At 41.1% G+C, this 26337-nt stretch overlaps 1 protein-coding gene across 10 annotated transcripts in view; it reads left to right on the top strand.

Annotated features, from left to right (window-relative positions):
- The first annotated feature begins 3353 nt into the window (after nucleotides 1–3353).
- neo1a (neogenin 1a) overlaps nucleotides 3354–26337 on the top strand; it is a 153196-nt gene continuing 130212 nt past the window's right edge. For 4 of the 10 annotated variants that reach the window (XM_044030616.1, XM_044030610.1, XM_044030609.1 and 1 more), the window contains exon 1: nucleotides 3358–4036. In XM_044030616.1, coding sequence (XP_043886551.1) covers nucleotides 3946–4036 — 91 coding nt within the window. In that variant the 5' untranslated portion in view covers nucleotides 3358–3945. Of the gene's footprint in view, nucleotides 4037–26337 lie in introns of all 10 variants that reach the window. The other 6 variants (XM_044030614.1, XM_044030613.1, XM_044030608.1 and 3 more) reach the window with 4 other exon arrangements.

The following is a 26337-nucleotide window of genomic DNA, read 5'->3' as shown; positions in this document are numbered from 1 at the left end:
GGAATATTTTCCCAGAACACAAGGGCTGATGGAGGGAGGGGGAGACTGAAAGAATTAGAAGTGAGTTGGAGCCCAGCTGTGTACATGTACATAATATAATTGGCTCTGGGATGGGAACTGACTTCAACAGTCCGGGATATATTGCTTCATTATAAAGAGTGGAGCAGATGTGTAGAAAAAGCTGTTCTTGGGTTTCATGTAGTGTTGGAATAGTGTTGTTTCTTATCATAGACGGACATGTCTGGTAAAGGAATAAATGTTGGCCATTAGGCTACTGGGTAGTCATGGACACCCATGATAATCTGTCTGAATGCACTTTATGCTGTTTATATTCAATATAAACATCATGTCAACATCATAACGTGAACAAGTAAAAGTAAAGTAAAGTTTTTAATAACACAAGCTGACACAAACGTACAACACATCATTGTTGATCCTACATATTATCAGTTAGAATCACATGTTTTTGCTGTTTATTTATTTTTGTTCTCAAATAATGAATATAGAACAAGCAAACTTTCCATAGAAACCTGCATGGCTCTTCTCAAGGTGGATTGCCAGTCAGAGAAGACGAACAAATACGACCTATTTATTACATTAAAGTTTTAATATTGTCGTGTTGAAAATGTAAAAGCATGAACTTTATTAAGGAAAAGTTACTTTACTTTTTCATGGTTTGAATAAATACTCCCCAGTGGATGTTGCTTTCGCAGTAAGAGCTCCATCACTGTGGAACAACCTCCCCCAAACTGTCAGAGAGGCAGAAAAAAAGCTTCTACAGTTTACTGATGAGCCTTCCCGGTTTATGTTATTGTTCTAATGATTTGAATGTGCCGCATAAATAAAGCCTTACTTACTTTATCTTCATTGGAAGTTTTGCAATGTTTTTGAAGTGTGTTCATTAAAAGATGAGAGTAAAATGTGTAATTTGTTTAGAGTGGAGCGTCTGAATCTATCTCTTGATAAAAAAACTAACTTCTTTATTAATTCTTCAGTCCTCAGTGCATTCGCTCTCATAACTGTCATCTCTGCCTTCTACTGCTCATCAAGAAGCACTGCAGTATTTAGAGATAACACGCTGAATCATTGATGCCTTCTCCTCTGCCACCCTGCTGAACAGCGCACACTGTGTTGTGACCTTGTTTTCTTATGATTCACGTAGCTCAGTAACAGGTTTACCAAGTTTATATAAAGTCAGTAGAAGGACATTCTCCTCGTCGTTAGCAGCCGCAAGACACATTTTTTTAAGCCAGATGTGCTACAGAACACATCAGATTTTGTTTGTTTTTTTAATAAGTAACATGACAGCGGAGAAATTATTTAAGAAAGGAAGATGGAAAACACTGTTGGCACAAGAGGTGAGCCTTGAGGCACCGTGTGCAGTCAGGGAGAGAGAAAGTTTCATTAGCTGAAAGTGAAAATATTAGTTTGACTGAAAACAAGAGAACAGGTCCACAGCAGTGACAGAGAGAGAGACACTAAACAAAAGGAGGCTCTGCCTTTGCCCTCAGGGGGAAATGGTCATGATTAATATGCCATGGGTTACTCCAACCAGTGGGGGGAGCTCTTCCATGTGTCTGAGTGAAAGACATGTTTCATAAAGCCATTTTGGGTTGTTGTTACTTGCTTACAATAACAATAATCAATCCCAAGTCACCCATAATAACATTAACATACGTTATTAACGTATGTTAATGTTATTATTAACATAAACAGTCGCAGCTCAACCCTCCCCTTCTCTCCAGAGAGTAGTCAGAGGCTGGAGGAGAATGCACCGCTTGTTTTCATTGCTCTCATAATTCTGCTCCATTTAACTACAAACAATCATTCACTTTTTATAACAACTCATTCAAAGAAAAGGGAATGGGAGAAAAGCCAATGTCAGGTTTTCCACTTTGTTTGCTTTTAGTTACCTTGCCTCTAAAAACAAGGATGTTTACGTTTCCCCTTCCTTTATCCTCCGGCCTATAACGTTACACATCAGCCCCGAGGTCATTTCAAGTGACTTGGCGTGAAACAGAATTTAATACTGTCTTCTGATTTCCAGCCATGTGATATTATCATCTGTTGAATCAAGTTACAGATTGTGTTGACCTCTTGGACTGTTTGGATTCCTGTGAATATTATTCTAAACTGGAACAATGATTTTTTTTGGCCATGTATAAACTGTTTGTGAGAGCTTCAGTGGGCTTAAAAATGCATTACAGAAACATTCTCTAGTTCTCTATTTAACCACTGTTTAATCACATGCTATGACTGATGGCTGAATTACCTTTAAGTAAAAAAAAGCTCCCCATATATGGGAAAGTGGTGACAGACCTATCCAAAACCAATTTACAATATAAATAGAGAGTAGAGCACATTTCAGTGAACTAAAACATTGCTGATTTGATTATTTTAAGAAGGTAAAACAGCCATTCATTCAAAAAATGAATTTGCACATATATGCAGATTGTTTTTCTTAACTTAATTTGTCATTAACTAAATATATATATAGACATTGTATTAAATCATACAATGGCCATATGTCGTCAGCGTTAAGACAACATGACGAGCTCCTTTTGATTCACATCCTTTAAATTCTGTTTACATGTATGTTGTGGAAAGGGGGTATGATTGTATTTCCTCATGGATCGGTCTTTCCATTCGTGTGTTTCCTCACACTACCTGGCAACCCCTAGTCTCTGGGGGAGGAGGGGAAGATGGGGACAATCAATCAATCAATGTTTATTTATACAGCACTTTACAATATCTGCAAGGTACTCAAAGTGCTTCACTTAAAAAACAGAAAGGATAAAAACACTCAATAAATTAGCAGGAATCACATACACAATAAAACAGCAAGGACAACCAGAATCAATAGAATTAGAAAATGTACAGTTAAGATCAGAGGGAAAGTGTCACTTTGAATTTTAAAAGCCACTCTGAATAAATATGTTTATTTTCAACGTTTAATTTGGATTAATATACAACATATAGAGCCATTAATGTTCACTAATCGTGGTTAAGCTTCAACTTTATCTTTTTCTTGCATTTTTCTGTTATGCACAAAATCAAAAAAACAGATTCAGATTTGGGTTATTTAAGAGGGCTGGAAACATTTTTGAGGATCCAAAATGAATCTGCCGTGACCAAAACTGAGGAACTGACTGACCTAAACTGACATAAACTATACAATGAATAATGTATGTATTATTAGAGGTGTAGAGAGGAGACTTGTGCAGGGTGTACCCGCCTCCACCCTGTGTCGGCTGGGATTGGCTCCAGTTCCAGACAATGAGTGAGTGAGCGTAGAGAGGAGGTGTACAGTTTCAGGACTCTCTTACCTCACCGTGTTTTACTTTTAGCCTGTGCTCCCAGGATCCAAACTTCCGTGTGACTCCACACCCTGTTTTCCGGGGAGCCAGTGGAGATCCAGCCCAGTTGAACACGCTGCTCTTCGCCTGTGAGCAGTGAGCTGGCCACGGCGCAGATTTCGCCCTCTACCCGGATCTTTTTCTCCGGCTCAGCTCTTTTCTCGACTCGTTCGCACCTCGGAGTAGTGAAGTGTGCGCCGTTTTCGCTCTTTTGCCCACAGATGTGTTTGTAGTTGCGCTGTGCCTCCGTGGCCATGGATTGATTTCAGTGTTTTTCCCCCCCTCTCTCTCTCTCTCTCCCTGCGACCTCTGCCTCGACCAAGTTGAGCAAACAGTCCGTGTAACCTGCGGCTTTCTCTCGCTCCAGCTACATGTTTCATCCGGACACTTTCAAAACTACCTGGCTCCGGATGTTCCTTCACATTTTAGGACTTTGAACTTTTTATTTTGGTCCCTTGTGCATTTTTGAGGAGGTGTTTTTTTTAAGGATTTCTTTTTGTGTGTGTGTGTGTGTGTGTATGTGTGTGTGTGTGTGCCAACGCTTCCCCTGGGTTTCCTGAAGCCTGCAAAGATTTATTTGTGAAAAGTGATGGCCGAGCGGGGAGCTCTGTCGCTCCTCTCTCTCCTCTGTCTCACCTTTCTCTACACGGCGTCCTCCACGGCAAAGCATGTCGACAAAGGTAACGAAACAACCCTTTAATACACTTTCTTCTCCTACTGTGTGTCTCTTAATGTACACTTCCACTGAACAAACCTACGTTGTATGAGGACTGGGGGAGAGAAAAGCCACCAGAGGCGCATGGAATGCGCTGTGCTGCCTGTGAAAAAGCAGACATGGGGCTTGAAGCAGTTGATTGTGCTGCGTTTAGGTCAGCTCCTCCTTCAGCATTTAGACAACTTTAAATACTTTTCCATCACAGGCACACTCCTCTGAACTCCAGACTAGTCTGAGGCTGTAAAACAACATGCCTCTCCATTCCTTTTGTCTGCAGAGGAAGCTTCAGACATTGGTTTGTGTGCAGCTGGATTTTAAAAGAGCCAAATCTTTTTTCCCACTGAATTGTTGAATTGGCACACTGCTTCTCTCTCTCTCTCTCTCTCTGTGTGTGTTTGACCAGCTATGTGGAAGGATGATTCTGAAAAATGATTCCCCAGCAAAGAGTCATTAGTGTTTCTCTGTCAGGTTAATCAGGCCGCATCATCAGTTCAGGCAGAAGTCTCATTACCTGTACGTCAATACATGTTTAGCTGATGGATAAACAGAGGCCAAATTCATTTGCTCCTGTTTAATTGTTTTGAAGTGGATGCTCTGCACTGCAGTGTGCACTATACACCCATCACTGGAGGATATGGACAAAAAGTGATCAATATCAACCAGTATCAATAATAATCATGATAAATGTCAAATGATGAATTTTTCTTTATAGTTCGTGCTGAGGAAATAAACGAGTAAATTGTGTTTTAAAACTTCTTTTTGTGCACAGAAAACTAGAAACGCGTGTTAAACACAGATATATGTCACACCTCTGGTAATGACTCATACCTGTTTTCTGATGCACGATCATTATGTTGACTATATATATATATATAAGACCTTTGTAATATTGTTATCGAAGAAGGTTCTATCACATTACATATTGTTATTGATGATAATGATGTGCACTGAAGTGCCCAACCCTCATGTATTTTTGATCCCACATAAATTATAGTTCATTACAATTCATAGCAGACCTTACAGATTATTTTACTGGTCCATTTTTTCCACAGAATATTCAGCCTTCTCTCCCAGTTTTTCTGCTTTATTCCAATTGGTGTTGATCTGTGGAGAGACATTTCCCTGATCCCGATACTAGAGGTGTTGATTAGAGTCTGTATGTTCCAGCGTAACCCACCAACAATCTGTCACAAGCTCTCCGGGCCACGAGTGTCTGAGCTACACTGGAGAACACGAGTAAAAAAAGGAAGAGGTCTTCCTCGCAGTCATTGCAGTGCACACAGCTTCAGCCCTTATCACACATCACATCGTGTCACAATCCTTTATCATTCATGCTGGTATTCGTTATCAAACACGCCGGCAGCATGTGGTTTGAAAAACTGTGAATATAACTGACGCTTGTGCAACATGACCCAGTTTTTTTTTTCCTTCATCATTGTCATGATGCAAAATAATTGTGTATGTGTCTTCTGAAAGACTGTTGTTTGCCTATTTTAAAAAGAATGAATGTTGCCTTGGAAGCGATGGCTCTCCGCTAGCTGTTGGGGTCTCTCGCGTGTGGAGTCTGATGAAAGACCCACTCCTCTCCTGCATTGGAAGTGGCGCTGCAGTGGTGGAAGGGTAGATAGAGGGAGAGAGGAGAAAAAAAACCTTCTTGGCTTTTCTGAGATCAGTACAAAAGAGAGATGGGGGTAGGGTGAAACAGGCTGGCTGTCTGGAAAGTAATAAAACCAGGAGATTAAGGGGACCAGGGAGTTCCTTTGGGAGCTTTGATTGATTCCAGAGTATTGGACTGGGACCCACACGCAGAGAGTCTCAAATTACTAATTGTGGGGTCCCCTTCTTCCGAAAATATCTGTTTATTCAAAACACATTGCTTTTGAGGTCCTGACTGTGGCCAGAACTTATCTTTGTCAAAGTTGGCAAAGTTGCAGCAGCCCAAGTTAAAGAGTTCCTCTGTCTGTCTCATTTGGGGACAGAAGAAATAGATTGCCTCATGTTTTGCCAGACCACTGGGATTTTTCACCACTTCCTTGTCTGAGATTCTTTAAAGTTGGTAAATAAATAAATTAAAAACAAGGCCCTGAAGACTTTTTTTGTAAACAAGTGCCTTTTAGAGGAGTGTAAAATCCATTTAGGCTCTATCTTATCTCTGTAATCCTGCTGGGAGGGAATTGTGTGCTGATTGTATCCCAGAGGACAATGCAAATAACTTGGTGAAATGTGTAAACATTTGGCAACCTGCTCTGCAGGGTGTTATCCTGTAGGCTGTAAAAACAACTGTCCTTTTCTTTGGTGCATTTAAGGCCTTTTCGGTGGACTCTGCAGCTAAGAACATAATGCGCCACCTTTGCATTACTGTGCATGGAAATCCCTGGTGGTCCGACAACCCCAGGCTGAAAAGCTGTATCGCATTTATCCGGATTTTCAAGAATCAACCAATCCACAAAAATGTTTTTGTTTGAGCCATTTTCACACATTGATTTTACAACTTGATCTTCAGCTTAAAATAGCACAATGTTTGTCTCATGTCCACATCATCTGACGATGAAAGGGCACGTCACACACACAGAGTATCCTGTTTGCTGATCATTTATTTATGGACTCATAAAGTCCTAATGACCTCCATCCACTGACAGACGGATAACTGTGCACTTTGCCAAGTGTTTTGATTCATATACCTCTCTCATGGAGCATTAGGAAATGTTATGGGTCTATTATGGCCCCTGATGTGAGAGCTCAGGTGCTCAGCAGTTCAAGCTCACAGTTAAAAATAACAAACATTGTTTGTGTTGTCGTTCCTTTTTTTTCTGTTCCAGCAGCCACATCTGCCTCGTACGCGGTTGAATTGACCCCAGTCATTGAAATAAAGTGCGCTAACCGTCGCAAGTGTTTATCACTTGTAATTGGCAGGGGCGACGGTGAATCAATACCTTCTGAATAGATGGAATGACGTCTGCTGTTGTAGCTTTTTGTTGGCTGGAGGTCAGTCCTTTCAGCCACATCAACAAAGAAGATGACAGGCATTTTCTCCAACGATCCCCTCCTTGTTACCTGATTTCCTCATTAACAGCTGCAGTTTAAATCATTGTTGGCTGGATACTGTCTGTTAGAAACGAGCTGATGTGACATTCAATGTTGGTATCGCTCTGATAATGTAAATGTAATGAATTACGTAAAGTAAAGTAAAAAAAAGTATGTTTTGGTAGTACTGTACTTGGTTACATTTTAAATCACATCCGTTCCTGGGTAAAAAAGGAATGGAGGTGCCCTGATTTAGATTTTTTTTTTAAAAATCACACACAGGAAACTTGCAGTGAATGATGAGGACTGGTGAATTGGTGCTAATTAAGGTCGCTGAGTGAGTGAGAAAGTTGAAGCATTTGTGACCTTTGACCAATGTTGACCAAAACATTATCTGTTTACATATTTTATTTTGTCAGCACTTTAATTTGCAAAGGTTTGCCTTTAATTAAAAGCAATCAATGTGAGATTTGTATCCCCCTGTCCTTTTGCAATACATAAGAAAGAACTCCTACCTTGTTAAAAAAGTATCTGAGTAACTTCTACTCATGAATCCAGTTTTAGACCTGTATTTCTTTTCAAAAACAGTGGTACTTTTACATGAGTAGAACATTTCAGTACTCTTTCCACCTCTGTGTATCACATACTCAGTGTATCAGGCCGGCCATCCCTACCATTTGTAAGCTGCTTTCACTTCCATTTGTCATGTATCAAACACCCACACACAAGCGTTGAGTGTAGATAAACATTTTATTCTGGTATTTAATCACTCATTGCTATTCAGCGTGCTGTTAAAACAGATACTCTTACTGGTTCCGTTAGCCCTCTGTGAATCCAAGGCAGGTCGGTTGTTAGTGGTAGTGATGGGAGGGTTGTTTGAGTGGAGGAAAGCCAAGTTTATGTCATAGTCTAAAACCCAGAGTGGATCATGTGCAGGTCCGTGGCTTCTGCAGCCCCCATGCTAAGATGAACCTGAGCCTGGAACAGAGCTGCTTCCAGCGGTGTGAACAAAATGACTTCAGCCTCTATTACTGCCATTGGGAGACTTGTTTCCTCAACATTCAGGCTTTTTTATAAATAGATTCTGACATGTGAAAATAATTTCATAAATATTTAATACTTACCTCTTTGTGTATGCTCTGTGGTGTTGTCATTGTGGGTGGTAACCGACGCAGGAGGAGTTTGGATTGAGCAGATGTGAAATTTTTATTTTTAAAAGTTGGAGTATCTCCATCAACTTCTCAGAAGTTTACCTGAAGTATTTTAAGAAGGCAGCTGAGACATCACACAGATGTAGCCCTTTATTCCTGTAACACTAGCATATTACTCAGTTGATGCTGTACTTGTCTTTAATCTCAAACTAAAATACAACTCTTTTCATGAGTCGAGTAGCACAGGAAACTGATTAAATTCTCACTCTCTACTCACATCAACTGGTGGCTTCTCCCCCCAAACCATTGTTTTATTTCTTGTATGCATTTCTGGCAAAAGTCAAGATAGTCAGTGAATTCCAGCACAGATAACAATGATATTCCCACTAAGAGCAGCAGCTAAAGTAGGTGTAACATTTAACTCTTGACTGGTGATGCAGGACAAAGTGTGACGCCTCCCCACTAAGAAAGATGAATCAGAGAAAGATAAGTCACTGAGCTCAAACGATGACAGTAATTTATCAATTGCTTCATAATCAGTCAAAGAAATGTCACAAAGTTGAAGTGTTCTATGTGAGAAGTGTTGGAAGCAAATTCCCTTTACTCAAACACTGGTGTGAAGGTTAACTTCCATATTCACAGTTTTGGCAACTTTAAATTAAAAGTACATCATTTGTTCCTAAAAGTTCCTGCTTTGCCAGTTTTTTTTTTACATGCCAGCAGAGAATAAAGGTCCTTTTTAACTATTGCCCCTGCTCTTATCGATTTCCTGGGGGAAACACTGGCCTCTGAACACCTGAAAATCTTTTCATTCAATGTGATACGAAAAGAGTTGAGCTTTTGTTTGTAGCCGTCTGCCCTGCGTGTACTTTGAGCACACTTCTGTGTATCGGCCCATGAATGGTCACTTGACAAAAAAGCAGCTCACATCAAGAAGTGTAAGTTCTCTCAGATTTAGTAGTGCTCCCGCTGTGTCTAAAAAGATGTCAGACATCGTGCCTTGCCTGTCCTCCTGCGCCCTGTCTCCTTTGTGTCTGCTCACCTTTTCATGTCGAAACAGAAGGCGTCGAAAAAAGGTTGAAAAGTATCCAGAGGCCATAAAGCTGTCAATATAACCTCCTTTGTAACGACTCCTTTGAGACTGCATGCTAACCTGAGGGACGTTACATCAACTGCGTTTTTATGGAAACGTTGCTGGAAAAATGTGCTTACCTGACGCTTTTCCACTTTGCCTTTTTAGTTTCTATTTTTAAAAATAGAACAAAATGCAAACTTCCTAATCTGCTGCGGTGCTATGGTGCTCTTCAGGCATCCCTGTTCTGCTGTGACTGAACGATGCTCAGGCTTAATGACTTCTGGGAGAGCTGAGTCTTTGCAGTTTCCTTGGTGCAGAAGCACAGAGCAGAATTTTGAGCAACGCAAACAAAGAACAGGCTGGAATTACGGGCATATGTTGGTAAGAGTGTAGTTTTTCATCGCTGTTATTATGCTGCTGTGGCTATAAGGTGACCTGTGAGGTCATGCGCTGTAGAATTAAACTGGTCAGAATCAAGCATTTGCAATCATCTTGCAGTTTAACTCTAAGTATATGGTTGTGTTTTGGGCCATGGTCTTAAAATTACATTGGGTTAATGTTCATGTCAGTTATGTTTTTCATTCTTATTTTGATTTATTTGTTCCATTTATTTATTTATTATTATTTGTTTGATGTGTGTGATCCCAGAGTGACCATGTAAAATGACCAACACTGCTATATTGTATATGTTTATTAGAATATTCATTTTCATGTAAAATGTGCAAATCATTGAATCATTGATTTAGGTATATTTGTTTTAACATCAGGATGAGTTTTATAAGACATGATACTCTAAATCAAACTTCCCGGGCAGTGGTCACAGTTGGACATGGTCTTCAGGACACAGTGGCATTGTCCAGTCTTTTACTGCAGACTCAAGAACTGCAGGAGCTGAGCTTCTGTGTTTCAGTTCACGTTCTTTTCAAGTGCGGCAATAACGGCAACAAATGGCAGCTCCTGTGTACTGATGCTAGATACAAGTAGTGTACTGAAAGCTGAGTAGTATTTCCCACTGGCCTGGCATTCAAGCGAACCCTTGAAGGATTCCTCTAAGATACTTTGCAGGACAGTGAGAACTTTTTGTCTCAAAATTGTCCGCAAACTTTTGCTATTTTGGTGCTGCCGAGCTGCTGTCATGGTGTCTCCTCTTGGAAGTGGCAGCTGCATATGATTATAACACGTGCCCGCTGTGCCTGTCAGATGAGCCTGGACTAATGAGAGTAAGGCCCTGTTATACACAGAACAGTTTTTACCACCCCGGGGGGACATCGCCTCTTGAAATAATATGTCAAATGTCTTTTTTGAAAGTGTTGATATTAAAATTCTTATTTTCTTTATTTGGGCGGGTTACCTCACAACAGTCCCTAAATAAGTTTAAATGGGTGGACTGGCTGTTTTGGCTTAAATCCTTTGGAAACAAATAAAACATTTAGATAGGTTGGCCCACTTATTTGCAAACTGTAACAAAACTTATGTTTTTAACAAAAAAAACATCTTTCTATTGTTGCCATGGTCAAAATCATGGACCCCATTTTCCACTGCCCCTATATCTGTCAGTCTTTCAATTGAACTTAACCGTGTCTGTCACCCTCTGACCACTAATGACAAGACTCTTACAGTACACTTACAGTATATTCATGAGAAAGCGACAGAGGGGATTATGTATAATAGTTTGAATTAGAGGCAAAGGCGCCTTATGATGGATATTGAACAGATTGTATTCAGTCAGTGTGACATGAACTCAAAGTAGAAGCTGGCACTACATTGTGCAGGTGTCTTTTTTTTTAAGATTTTGGCAACTCCCTGCCCAATCATTTGTTACTCCTACCTTAATTAGAATTGGTACAATCTACATTTAATGTAATTGTTCGATGGTGGGTTTCCTTTCCTGGCAGCAGACCTGGCTGTAAATTAAGAGAGACTAATATTCTTCTGGAAAGACTGATTAATGACCTCCATTTGATTGCAGTGTATCTGCTGGAGTCCCAGCATCCTGCAGCTCTCAGACATGAATTTATTCTCTGCTGTCTTTTTGGAGGACGTCCAAGGTGTGATGAATTAACCTGAAAGTCTCTTCTCAGTGGTGCAGTTCATGGTGTAGTGCAGTTGTTATGTGGTGTGTGATTCAAAGAGAACACAGGCCAACAAGAATCATTGCTGCTTTGCCAGTACAATGATTTTTCTGAATTCTCCAGTAGTGATAGTAACATTTGAATACGCTTATTCCCAACCAAAGAGTTATATCTTGTATATAATATGCAAGTGCATATTCGTTATGATCTGATTTCACTCACTTCAATATCTTGTATAATATTTTCGTCCTCGTTGTATCATCAGTGCAAACTCGAGTGCCACAGTGTGCACGGGACACACATCTTACATATACCATCGTAAAGTGTCAGTCATCCATGGACACATGGAGCCTCTCAGGCTTCATTCAGTCAATGGAACATTTCATGTGCTGAAAGGGTGTGGGGGCAGTCAGTCACAGAGCGACGATTGTGAGCACGGCTCAGTTGCACTGGCTGCCATCATGTTGTGCCCGGCCTGTGGCTCTTGGCAGCTTAAGTCTTAGTGGGATTGTGTGTGTTTTTGGGTGGGTATTTGTTTAGGCGTATGCCACCCATCTGGGGTTGAACAGCTGTTTTATCAACAAAGTTAAGAGAGTTTCCTGGCTTGAACTTGAACAAATAAAGTGCTTGGCTACTTTTATCAAGACGATTAGGGGACACTAGACTCTTTCTCTGGGGAAGCTTGATGTAAGATACCAAAAAGAGAGGGATATGCATTGGATGCTACACATCTTCTGAAATGATTGGCATGTTTTTATTGATACAGAAGATTTTATGTTTTATGTACAGATTTTGCTCATAGCTGTGAATGATAAAGACTTTGGGCAATCCTGTGGTATGGGTTTGTCTAAGAACTTTCTAAAAATGTGCAGAGGAAAATACTTTTTTACATAAATTAAAGCCTGATGTTTCCCATCGGAAAATGTTGACTTATACATCGGGAAGCCAGGCGAAGATTTTGTGCACAGTGTGATTGAGTCAAATCTTTACTTTTTTTCACGGTAAACATAACCTCAACTCGATACAGTGCTCAACCTCTACCAATTATGGTGGTCTAATTATGGTGTGTGTTCAATAGTTAATGAGCTGCTTTAGATTTGGTTGATAGTGCCAGTGCAGTTGTTTGAAGTTGCAGTATCCTCTCCATCCATTTTTTTTGGTATGTTTTACAAGTCCGGAACTGGGCTGTCTTTGCTTTTGTAGTGGAAATTCATTGAAACCATAAAACTTTTAAACATAGTAGGCGTTGTGTGTTTAGACTTCAGCAAGAATAGAAGAAGGTGTCATTTTTTTTTGTCCCACACAGTACTTTTCCATGGTGCTGTCTCAGCATGCAGAGCACCGCAGTGTTCTGGATTGTTGAGTCTCAGACATTAAGTTGAAACTATTTAGGGGTTAGAGTTAAGACCATGTTCTATATCAACTTGTGTCCCAGTTCTTCTTTAAGCTCTTCCATTCAACCTCCCAGGTTTTATTTTGATTTCACCTGCTGCTATGGAGACGCCTGAAAAAATTCTCCCGGTATTAACCAATGTTTCTGCTACCAAGTCTGAGCTGAAACGATTCTTTGAAAGCTACAGCATTAGATAGAGGCTCCTTTGTGCTGGTGGGAGCTCCCCTTTGGCACTGGTTTCCACTGCCTGCGTTGACTTCTTGCACGTTATTGGAGCCAGTTCCTTCTCAACTCTTAGCTCATGTGAAGCTTACGGAGGTCAGGAGAGGCTGTTGAAATGCTGAAATTACTGCTTAAAGCCTTTTTAAATAAACTGTTGTGATGTAATGGAATTGGCTTGTCTCCTTTGATTCGGCTTTTTTGCCCTTCACACTTGAATAAGTGCGTCCCTCAGCAGCACTTACTTCAAAGATTATGGCATTTCTTCTTTTATGTTAATGTTACACAGCTCAAAAACAAAATTAGCATGGTGTCTGGCCACGGAAAATGCTAATTATACCTTGAAATTTGATTTGAGTGTATAGCTCAAGTTCTACCGTTGATGTCAATGCCAAGTCTTAAGTGAAATTTTGGGGCATCGGTCTTATTGCAGTGTTAGAAAATACAGGAGGTTCAAAATGAGTCTCCATAGCATGTGATTTAATTCTTGCATTCAAGGTTTTTTAAAATAACAGAGGACAACACGTTCCACTTGGCTGTGTTCAATTCCGAGGGTTTAATGTTGTTCTTTTTCACCAGTGGGAATGTCATTCTCGGGTCAAATTTCTCTGTGATGGACCTGGGTTTGGACGGCTCTGGTTCTGACCAGCAGCAGTTGTAATGTAGCACCTTGGTGAACATGCTAATGTCTTCTTTGTCTGCACTATTAGGCCAGAGATGCAGCCTTTTCCTGTGCAATGCTGTGACACACATCTTCCGGCAGTTAGCATAGCTATTAGCATAATTATTTTTTAGGGATCCTTACATTTTAAAAGTTAGGACTTAGGAGTACTCAATGTCATTTATTTAATTAATGTGATCATGTAAATGTTTGATTTTTAAAAAGAGACTGAAATTAAAGATGCAGAATAGTTACCACAGTAATATCATCACTGCAGTTGTTTTTTTTTCTTCCCTGAACTTGACACCACAGGGCAGAGCAACCACTGGCTATGGGAATGGTGTTAATCACCATTTTAAACCCATGTTCACCCATGCTTAAAAATCCTGGCTATACCCACTAATTCCACTGCAAATACAGCTTTCTTTTATACATTTATGCACGTCCTTTCTGTTCTAACTGGGTTCTTGTCCTTGACCTTTCAGAAAGAAAATATTGTCCTCTTTTAATTAAGACTTCACTCGTGTGCAATTTTTGGTTGTTAATAGGGAACAGAATTGGGGTTAAAGATATTTTTCAGATGATTACAACGTTGAGAATAATTTTGTTAATTTTGCCTACGTCATTTTCGTTCAGTGTTTTAAATAGTACCACTGAGTTACAGTCACTGTTTGATGAAGATATACTCTACTCCATAACAACATCTGGGACTCTTGAGCTCTGTCTAAATACAGACACAACCGTCTTCTCTCTGTCTGATATAGAAGAGTAAGTGGACACTTGGAGGATAAGCAGGTGCAGGCAGTGCAGTTGGCTTTTAGAGGAGAAGATTTTTATCCAGCTTGGAAGTGTGCACAACAGGCAGTGATGGGACGCAGCTGCAGTTATTCCCTCTGATTCTTTGGCCATTGTCCCTTGAACCTTGACTCCACCGGCTCGTCCCATAAGTCTCAGCCTATGACGGGTCACTCGGCCACAGCATCACAGCATGGATGCAGAATGCATGGCTGCCAGCAGGGAGCACCTGCGGAGGGATAGCAGGCTAGCAGCATTCCATCACAGGACCCTGGGACACAGATGTCATATGAGACACAAGGGACATGTTTGGAGTGGGGGATGGGGTGGAAAGGCCAGTGGCTGAGGCTTTAGCATGGTGGGGCTGTAATGAGATGGTATAGCAAGCCAGCTGCTACCGACAGATTCTTAATGAGGTGTCCCATGATGAACCCTGGGAGATGAACATTAATGACAACACTTAAACTTGTCTGCTCATTTATTTTCCCCCTTTCAATCATTCTACGGCGAGTACATTGGTTGGTTGGTTGGTTAGTGGTGGTGTTTAACAGCAGTTGACATTCATAATGTTGCATTACTGTCTTCTTCCTTCAGATTTTGAAGGAATTCTGGATTACTTTCCATCTCTTAGTTAGTTTGGTTCGGAGGGTGTGAAGGTACATGAAGTCTTTGGCCACACACTATCTGGGTTTTTCCCCGATAGTTGATTTTCTCTTCCTGTAAAAGGATTGTAATTTGTACACTAATTATTTCCATTATTGATATTTCTTTCAAACGTATTTGGGTCAATTGATAAATGATCAAGTCTGTAACGTCATCGATGGATATTAGAAATGCTTTTATTTTTCGAATTCTTTTTTTGCATTTGAGCGCTGATTATGACTAATTCCTTATTAGTTGTGGTGTTGACAAATTGTCCAATTGACTAATTACTTGTCAGTAGTTTATCGAGCCAAAGGAGGAATGCAAAGACTCCAGAGTTGACAAGTGGTGCCTGAAGGAGGCCTGATTGTCCTAATGAGAATATGTGAATACACAGAATTTGAATGTTTGACCTTTATCAAGAAACAAATGCATTGGCCTTTATTGGTTTGATGAATTAGGTCACACCCACTACCATGTTTATTCAGTCCGATCTTAGATTCGACCTTTCCTTGCCAAAGAAAAAGGCACATTTTTATACTTTATGAACATGAACCATTATTCAGATTGTGTGTGTATGTATATAGTCTCTTGTGAAGGACAGTGAGTGCTTGTACAGCCAGTCTCTCTCTCTCTCTGCAACCAATCCACAAGCTTGAATTATTGGTTGTGGAGAAAAGTAAAATGCTTTTTCCTGCTTTCATACTTCATTTACCTGGAGTGGTTTAAATGAGTCCTGAGTGCATAAGCATGTCATTCAAGCTTTCAGGACACCAGCTGAACAAATTCACTAGAACACACACACACACACACACACACACAAACACAGCGCAATATCCTGAAATATGTCCTGCAGTCTGTTTGTGCCATATGCCGTGTAATATTGCGGTGAAGTGTAGCAAGTCTAAATGAAAATTCACCCAACATTATCTAATTAAGCAGGTTTGAAAACAGCTCAATGCTAGTCAATTTTGGCATTTCTGACCGATCCATGTTCATCAAGCAACAGCTGAAATTTGTGAATTATTTTACTGAGCTAGGGTCACATATTTTGATTTCTTCTCAAAAGCAGATAGCAGAAGTGGTCTCGAGTCATACAGGGTTGTGGTTTTATTAGCCACTGTGAGCCTGTGGGGTACTTTTTGTTTTAGAGTGACAGGGGACTTAATAATGAAGCTCTCTAACCCAGTGAGCTCTGAATCACTGAAGCCCATCTTCCCTCTCTTTGTCACTCCCCTCATTGCTCCACTGTGTCACTGCATTCCCTGCTGGCAGGGTAGTGTCTCTAGGCTGGGGCCATGTCATGCACCCATTCTGGCCCCAAACGTGCATGTGAGGGAGGCAAGGGTTCAAGTGCTCCCTGTGGGGAGATGTATAGCAAGGCTGGTAGGGCCAAAGCTCAACCTCCCTGCACTTCCTACATCTGTAATCAATTTCTAATGAGAAAGATATTGGATGACCTCATAATAGCTAGCCTCCTGGCTCTTCCTCACTATTACTGCACCTTTCCCATTTTTCCTTTGTCCCACACAGAGGCGAAGATGGCCCCTCCTGCCTCAACACTGATAGTGAAGCGCTTGGAGAACATTCCTTGTGTGTTACACGGGGGTTCTGTGTGGATTTTCTGCCAGTCCCACACATACCTTCAGTACATGTGCATACTGTAGAAGTGTGCATACTGTTAATCCTCACTTGTGTTTACAACAGAGACACGGCTGTGTCAGTTTTAAAAGACGTCAAGGCTTCTGCTGGACATATGTTTTGGGAAATTGATCAAATATACAGTCGGGTTTTGTTCTGTTGTCATCCGGTTCTCATCCAATTTACCAAGCCATTGCAGTGCTTTTAAACGAGTAAATTTGCTCTGAAGTTCTCTAGCCAAAAGTTGGAGTTTGAAGATCAATAACAATTTAATTTCTGTGCATTTAATATGGACATGGATGGTACTTTGATCCATTTAGCACAGCTTATCCTGGAGTGTAGAAGCAGGAGCAACCTGCTCGTCTCAATACCAGGAACTCTAAAATTCTCATTTATATATTTTTAGCTAGATGTCTATAATTCACCATCAGATAAAAAAACCCAAATCAAAATCAGATGGTGTGTGCAACCACTGGGCCTGGTGGTTGTTGTTGCCCAGAACATACCTGCAGCGTGTGAAAGAACTGCTCTTTTTAATACAACCACTGCAGTACTAGTTCAATGTGTGTCTGTTTTTTTCAACATCAACTGGTGCCCTTAGTAAGTCACGTGCCAAGTTTGAAGCCTGTCAAGGCACCCATTGGACCAGTGTTGTTGTAGTTATACATAACCATTCACAAATTCTTCTTGATGTGATTTCTCGTGAATCAAAATTTTCCTTTTTTTTCCCTTTTTTTTGCTTTACCTTAAGGATTTTGTGTGTAAAAGAAAAAAAATTCAATTATACTTTTTAACTTAAAGTTGATGTGTTAAGGTATTTCAAAAACAAGGAGCAAAAAGTTGCCCTCTTGTCAAAGATGCTTAATTAAAGTACAATATCCACATGTTGAGGGTTTTCTGGTCAGTGTGGCATTAGTCTGTGTCAATAAGATTTCCTGAGGGGAAACAATTGTGTGAAATGCAGGAAGCCATTAGGAAGCCAGGGAGACACACGAGTCGCGTGTCTCCCTGTTGAGTAAATAGTGTCTGGGCCTTCCCTTGTTTCATCCACATTTGAATGAGCCCAGCGCTTGTAACAATAAAGGCAGGAAACGAACTGTACTCACACAGGAGTGTGCAGGATGTTCATTGTGTTCCTAATTGAAACTAGGTTGGCTGATAAAAGTAGACTTTTCACTTGGTTAGTTGATGATAGCTCAAATGGAACATACAGTAGGTGTGGTCAAAACACCAATTAATGAGGGTGCTTATTTTTAGTTGTTTTTTTTTTGCATAATTTAAATTTTTTTGTTATTGTTTTGGTCTTAACTGACCTAGTGTGTGTAAGATAAGAGCATACCAGCCAGCAGCCTAATGTAGGGTTGTTAAGCACAAGAACGTGCACATTGATTGTGTGTACTGTTTGTGCAGTGTTAGACCTGTGGCAGATGTCACTGTCAACCTGTTTACCTGTTTGTCATCCTCATTTTTCACTGTGAAATGCAGGCGAGACTTATGTCCAGACAGTTACTTAAGTTGTCACCTGAAAAGCCCTCCAGGGGGAAACTGTTCTGTCCTTGAAAGTGGACTGTAAGCGTATTTGAGCAAAATTGAGTTCAGAGAAATGTGATAATGTTTGGATTGACATTATGTCTACTACCAATCCTACTGCTGGTTAGGCAAAATTGAGTGCATTTGAACTGTAGTAATTCCCACTTTTGCCCTTTGCTAATGAATTTTATCCATAAACATCTGTTATGCTTTCAGGTCATGAATTTTAGTTACACTCTACAGATAAAATAAACATATTTCCAAATCACCCATTCTGCTTTTATTTATTGTTGGGTAAAGGGTCGGTGGATTTCTGGCTCACATTTTGTGCTAGTATAATTGATGTTTGGTTTACCCCCAGATTATATGACAACTAAGAAGGTTAGCATTGAGGATTTTCCCAGATTAATTCCAGGAGTCCAATTCTGGTCTGGCCACTCTCCCTGTGTCATCCCGAACGTCCTCCATACCTGGGATTTACTAGCATATGAAAAGGAAATGAGATCAGAGTGGTGATAAATCCTGCAGCAAAGCCTCTCCCGGAGAAAATGAGATGCACACATGGCATCTTCAGTCACCAGCCGCTCATGTCCTCGTTTGCAATAAATTGATTTTGGCTGCTGGGTGACGAGAGGTGGTGTATCCCGTCTGCGTGAAGCTTTATCAGCTAAAGCCACAGTTGTTTTGGTCATGCATTTCTTACAGTGACTGTCTTGTCTCTGCTGATACTTGATGCAACCTCACAGTGACTTGTTTGCACTGCGGCATACGAAGAAATGTGCAAACATTAAGCTGTAGTCCGTTTGGCCTTGAGTGATATGTAATACTTCACACCAAAAGACTTTGCAGTATGCCGCTCAGTCACGCTGTGTCCACATACTGTTAGGTTCCCCTTGTCCCCGCAGATTCACAAGTAACTAATTTAGGACGTGTTAAGTGATTTAGCATCTGTTTTTATAGGACCCCAGTGAGTCACAACTGCCGTCCCCCTTCTGCCCATCGCTGTCTATGCCTGTGGTGTCAAGTCTTGCTTTTGAATTTCAATCAGCCCTGAATGCATTGTTGAGTTTATTTGAGGGGGGATGGGTTGAATGGGGTGTTAGTGGTAGTAACTGGTTCTGTGTGTCAGTCAGATATTCAGCGTGACCAATGGACAGCTCATTGGAGAATAGTCGTGTTCTCAGGGGGGCACAAGGCTTTAACTGCTGCCCGTGGGGCAAACGCTGCCCTTCATTCTTCACACATTGTCCTCCCTCCCATCGCCATCCTCCTCACAACGAGAGCACAGGCAGCACAATCATAACAGCCTCCTCCTCCTCCCTCCTCCTCCTCCCTCCCTCCTCCTTGCCCTCCCCCAACTCCTCCTCTGGTCAGCCGCTCCCTGCTTTCCATTTATCAACACTGTGTTTGATGTTAGCTTCATCATTCTCTGTCAACCCCCCAACACCTCGACGTGTGTAATTGCATTAGATTTGTCATGGTGGCACGGTTATTTGGCCTCCTCCAACTGGTATGGGGCAAAAGGGCTTCTCTCCGTGTACCTGCAACCCCCAACATTACTTTTAAGTATCTTTAGGCCAAATCCACATTGAAACGGAACGAAAGGTAAACGCTCTTTTTCTTTGTCGTTTTGGAGAAAGTTCCCCGTAAGCACGGCATCCTTCCAGGTCTCCCTAAAACGGAACACCAGTATGATATATAAAAAAAAAACATGCATGTTCACATGCAGTCGTTCCCATGTGGACTGTTACTGTTTCATTTATTTCAACTTAGAATTGAACAGTCGTGCTTCATTGGGTTCCCCAGCATCCTAAAATACATGATGTCCTTTTCCTAATTCCCTTTGTTCCCAGCATCCTTCCCTAAACCAACATGGAGACAGTACTTGTACTGTTGTAAAGCATGTATGAAAATATTGGAAAAACTAATCTCATTTATAATTCATAACATACGGGGATGGTGAGTCACACTGATGTCCCCCTTGAATATTTAATTAGATGTTTTAGTCGCTTGTGCTCATTAGCAGTTTTATTTCTTGAAGAATGCGGTCAGTGTCAAAATATTTAACCATAATAGATTTTATATCCCCCCACAAGGAAAACTGGCATTAATGACTGAGCGTGTGTGTGTGTGTTGACAGATTTATACACGCATGGTTTGGTTCACATAGGTGTTGTATCTAAAGATCAATTTATGAAATGGTGATGCATTTACACACATGTTTTAGAGCTTTACTATTTATAAAAAAAGGTCATTTCCATTTGATTTTGGTCACCTTTGTCTCATCAAATCCCTTCATCAGCTAATGAGCTCACTTTTTTTCTTCTTCCCGAGGCTCGTCTGTGCTGCCTGTTGTGGGGATAATTTCATTTCTTGTTTTTAAGGAGCAGTGGGTAGACATACTGGGAGAGGAGAGAAAGACGTTGTGCAGAAGTGAATGGAGAAATGGAACGACTTAAGAGACACACTGAGAGAATCTGTCTATGTCGATTACACACGCACTACAACCTTGGCGGCCACATTAGATCTCTTTCTCCATACACCAAACTATCATTAATAATGGATGCAGCTCTTCGGGCTCTTTTGCTTTCTCTCCCCTTCCCCCAACATTGCCCCTTACAGCGTCTAGCACTCTTTCCCTGTCCCCTGCCTGCCTGCCTGCTTCCATCCTGTCCTCCTCTTCACTTTTTGCCCCCTTCCCCCACAGTTTCAGCTGTGAGACTGTTAGCCAGGAGCCATGGCAGGTGTGCATACATCATCATGTCACTGGCCACACACTCTGCAGCACCCAAACAGTCATTAATAGACCGACGGATCCACCTGCTCAGAAAAAAAGCAAATAGATGGAATTTGAGTTTGGTTTAGATCCTTGTGTTTTAGCAGTCTGTGTTATCTGGGATGTAGAAACAGAAACACCCAGACACTGACAAATGAATGACACACAAATTCTGAAGAGACGTCGTGAATAAAATTGAGTGCATGGAAGCTATTGTTAACGCTCTTGTGCACTGAGGGGGAAAGCTTGCTCCTTCAGCTCTTAACACTTAAATGTGCTTGGCTCATACTGCAGTGATACAGAAATTCATTTTCACTTTCACATAATATTCATAGGAAAATGTACAAGTTGTATCTGTTGCTAATCACAAAAAGAAAACCATATCACATCTGTGGATTTCATTTAAAACAATAGTGTGTCTGTCAACTACAGAATTTGTCTGTCTCTTTTGATACAACCTCTGCGGCAAGGACACCAAAATATTTTCACCAACAGAATTATTATCTTTGTTTTCTTTATCTGACAAAACCAGCACAACAAACAATACTCAGGAAAAGTAGACATTCAAGAGAGGGAACTTATAAATAAAACCCGCTCCAAGTGTCCATTTGTAACATGAGATGGCACATGTGATCGCCTGTGCTTCGTCATTGGATTTAAAACTACGTAGCACAGACGTTGTATAGCCGCTTCCAAAGTGCACGAGCATGTGACTTTGCATATCACGTGTGGAGTCTGATCATGGATAATATCAACATTGACACAGTACATCTGGCATTTGAGAAGCACTAATGCCCCACTAATCTCCCACTGTGATAGATGGAAGATATTTTTATACAGTATATAAGAAAACGGACCAAAGTGGAATGTACAGTAACAACCTGCTGCAGTGTTTATCACACTGGAGTCACCACTGAACCTCCAAAAATCCATGTCTGAAGACCGACATTGCTTAATTATCTCAGTTTATCGCAGACCTAACAGTTTGTAGAAAGGTGTGAGCAGACACCTCAACACCTCGTAATCGAGGAACATAAATCCTCTTCAGTTTAATATTATTTTGTCGCGGGCCCGACAGTAGATTTGTGACCCATTGTGGGCGTTACTGTGTTTTATTTTATGTATGCTCCAGTGAGCTCCATCCATAGAATGACTCACGATGAATCATGTGCCACTCACGACACTTGCTGAGGTTGTGGTGCGGTCGCTCTGACAGCAGCATCCTCATGTTAGGTGGCTACAATTGCAGCTCTCTGGTAATTTTTTACCAGTAAATGTGTGTGTCTTGTGTCACTCAGCCACTTTGTTATTTTGAGTGCTTCTGTAGCAGGTACCAAGCTGTTATTTCCGGCAAACATGTCAGACGTATTTAATCAGATCCTGCACCTGGTTAGAAGACCCCCCCCTCCCCCATCTTGGTCAAAGGAGACTACAATAAAAATAAAATCCATAGAAAAAGGCCAGGGAGGGTGATATGACTCCCTGTAGACGGATTAAGGACAGATCTACAACACTCACAGAGGGCAGATCATATTTTCTGTCCACTTTGTTGGAATTATCCTCATCTGCTGCAACTGTATATCGTATGTCCCCCGCTGTATTTGTGCGATTGTTAATGCTGCAGCATAAATCCCACGGAACTGTTGCATTTGTGTTGAGAAAGGAACACACTTGTGGCTTCAAACCTCACCGTACAGTGTTGATACGAAGCAATGTCAGAGGTTTACAGTGATACGGTGTGTTGATTAAAAGGTGTATGTACTGTACTGTACTGTACTGTGTTATCACCACACAGGACGCCATGAAGATGGGACATGGCAGTTGGGTGGGGGGGGGGGGGACAGGGTTTCAGGCCGTTGAAGTCGGAGCTTTGACTATTGGAATTTGTTTTCCTATTCCTCACAGGAACAACCTCCTCTTCCTATCCAAGGCGATCTGTCTTCCTGTCATCCTATTGATCCCCTCCAATTCTCATTAACATGGAGAAAAGGCTATTGCGCTTGAGACTGGTGGCTGCTGTTTGACATTGAGCATGTGTGTTAATGGAAGAAAAAAAAACCTTCTTTCTTTGAGCCCACAACTGGGATGCTATCCATCTCTGCCTATAGAACAGAGAAGTCTGGCAACCACTGTGATAGGAGTGCATGGAAAACTGAAATATAATTTTGCAAAAAAGCACAGGGAGGGAAACAAGGTATTTCAATCTCCTGGGTTCAAGTGGCCTTGCTGAGCTGTAGTCAGCCCAGAATCACTCTAGTGAATGTCAGCTTGCTATCTAGCTGCAAACATTCTACCTATGCAGTTTGCTCACAAAGCAGCAGGAGGCGGGGGTGGGGTGTTGTGTGGTGCGACAGCTTCAGATGCATTTTGATTTGAAGAGACGCAGAAAAATTGAACACATCTTCACTCCGGGACCTGCAAGTGATATTTTTTTATTTTTTTTTTCTCATCCAACTCGTGAATTACTTTAATTTGAGCTTCATTTACATTGATATTGAATTTGTAGTGTGCCATGTGCTTCCAGACATTGTCATGGGATACAGGCCAGATACATCATTTCTTTTTGGAGGCAGCTGAACACATTCATTTTGAGTTTGTTTTAAGTGATGATGAGATAAGAAGAGAGAAAAAATCTCCCCAGACTGTAGGTTAATGTTAAATAAAACAATAATGGGAACGATGTCCACTGTTCACTTTTGGTTTGAAAGTATACAGTATTGGGAGCATTGTGCCAACATGTGACGTTCAAACATTGGCCTTCCAGTATATGCATCGTACATAAATCCCAGTGAAATTGTTGAAAATGAAGTTTTAATGGACAAATAAATGTCTCTGGAGGCTCTGTGCAAGGCACTTGCCAGGCATCAGCGGAACAATGAAGACATTTATTCGCTGTAATTTAAAGCTAAGTTTACACACTCCAGCTTTTCTTAAACCTGAGATGGTCTGTTAATATCTCTTTGTTGGGTCCCTCCCGAACTTGCCTGTAAATCAAGGCCATTGTGAGGTGCCAGAGAAATTGTGGACTAATAAGCACTATGCCTCATCAAGTGGCATATGAAGAACAGGGGTCAGGCACGCCTTCCAATCGTTATGCCTCATCCACCTCCTAGTAAAAGGCCTCAAGTCTTTTAGCTACAGGTCGCCATGGAGACCCAGGACAGTGTAGGGTGGGGGTCGGTGTTTGGAGAGCAGTGCAGACAACCATTAGCAGCCCATTCCATGGTAATTAATGATCATCCCGCTGGCTCGAAATGCAGGCCAGGAGAAAAACAGACACAGAGCTCACTCTCTGAAACCAAATGTCACTGTGGCAAGACATACGTCTGCGGGCAGGAGAGGGGGCCGAGATGGTTTTTGTCGTAATCGCAAATGGTGACACAATGCCTTAATCTTGAACAGGGGGAAGAGTGATGGATGTCGAAGTGATTAATAGTCGGGATGGATGGGAAGGTATGTGCACATGGAAATCATTCTGTCCCTTGGTATTGCAGGACAGGATATTTGACAAGTAGAAAGCACAGAGCCCGCCTCTTTCACCATTTCACTCACTCAACACCTTTTACTTGCATTTACTGGGCTCGATCACTTGTCTAATCGAGTAAGGGAAGCCGTTCACGTTGTGCATATGAAGCTCTCATTATTGGGTTTGTAATCAAATCTGAGGTCTCTTTGCCCTTAAGGGATTTTCAGTGAGCCGACAAGCCAGACAGCCAATCAGCCATCCACATCGGGTTTGAAGTGCCGGCAGACCAAACTACACCCCCCAGTCTCCTCTAGCACATGTCTGCGCTCTATGCTGCTCAACTAAATATGCATATACTCAGACACAAAAGCAATTCTGTGGGCAAATAAAAATGCTAACAAATGCCACTCAGATGCCCATGAGCACCCTGGTGTGTGCAGACAATAACATGGTTCACACACACCACAGCACAATAGCTGGCAGACAGACAGACAGGTGTTTGCCACACTGTTCACAAGCATGTTGTGTGTGCATATGTCCTTAGTCTCAGGTTGTCTGTGTCCTCCGTTGACACACACACACACACACACAGGACAGATTTGGAGAAATTTTGCCAATTTGATGTGTAGGTGAGTTGGACAACCATTATTATAGTATTTACTTACCGGGTTTCCACAGCACTATACTGTATGACCTATATTGAAGCACAATTTGTGAAAGCTCATTGGTGCGTTTATTTATTTAGACTTTTTCATGTTCTTTATACTTGAAGCAAAGGGTGGGGAGTTATTTCTTGTCTATAATTTTGACAGGATGGATGCTGAGATTGACTAGTTGGTACCAGATGGCTCTTTTGATCTTTGTGTTCTTTTCCCTGCCATTTTTTTACTCTCCCCTATTAGAGTTTTTTAGGATTCTACATAAGTCTTTTTTTGTTTTGTCCAACAATTTACTGCTACAGGTCAAAACACTAAGGCATAATCAGCTCTTTTAGATTGACTGGTCATTTTAGATGAGTTCTTCCTGGACAGCAACTGAATCTACATCTAACACCATCAATTTCTACAATAGAACACTCATAGTTAATAGAGCAAAATAGAAGTGGATATTACTTTATATGTACAGATATGCTATGGAGAGGCTCAAATTATCAGTGTTTCATGATTTACTATGATCTTATTCAGACCTACTAGACCTGGATAGGTCTTATAAAGTTTTCTAATTCAGGATGCTTTGAGGACTTTTGTTGCCACATTCTTTTAGCTGACATTCTCTAACTTCTGTCTACATATGCAGTTTCAGGTTTTTACTCATTTTGATGTCCATACGTTGATTTGTTTGAAGCCACCACCACAGAATTATGACGTGGTTTCTTTTTCAACGACATACAATTTAATGTCATGTTACAGCAGTGTACATTTACATTTAAGCATTTAGCAGACACCTTTATCCAAAGCAACTTACAAAAGAGGAATAAGAAGTCTTGGAAAGAAATCCACTAGATTGGAACAGTGCACGGACAAAGGGTGAGAGTGCAATGGATCCAGTGTAGTTTAGTTTAGTAGTGTACTTTTTGTACTTTTGTTTTTGGCACTGACCCGAAACCAGAAGTAAAAAGCAGGCAATGCAGATCTGATATTCACCCTGTAGTAAGTTCACGTACCATTGAAATAATCTTGAAGACATAATTTGAAGGTTGTAAACCTACCTTGTGTCACTCGAATAATCCTGGTGGTCATGACCTGCAGATTTGAATGAATTAAATAGGATGGATGCAGAAGGGGAGGAGCTGTCATTGTCATTCCACTGTACATTCAATAT

Source organism: Solea senegalensis, linkage group LG7 (genome assembly GCF_019176455.1).
Source record: "Solea senegalensis isolate Sse05_10M linkage group LG7, IFAPA_SoseM_1, whole genome shotgun sequence".
In the NCBI taxonomy this organism is placed as follows: Eukaryota; Metazoa; Chordata; class Actinopteri; order Pleuronectiformes; family Soleidae; genus Solea; species Solea senegalensis.
Note: the sequence above shows the minus strand (reverse complement) of the source record. Positions and strands in the feature narration are given on the sequence as shown.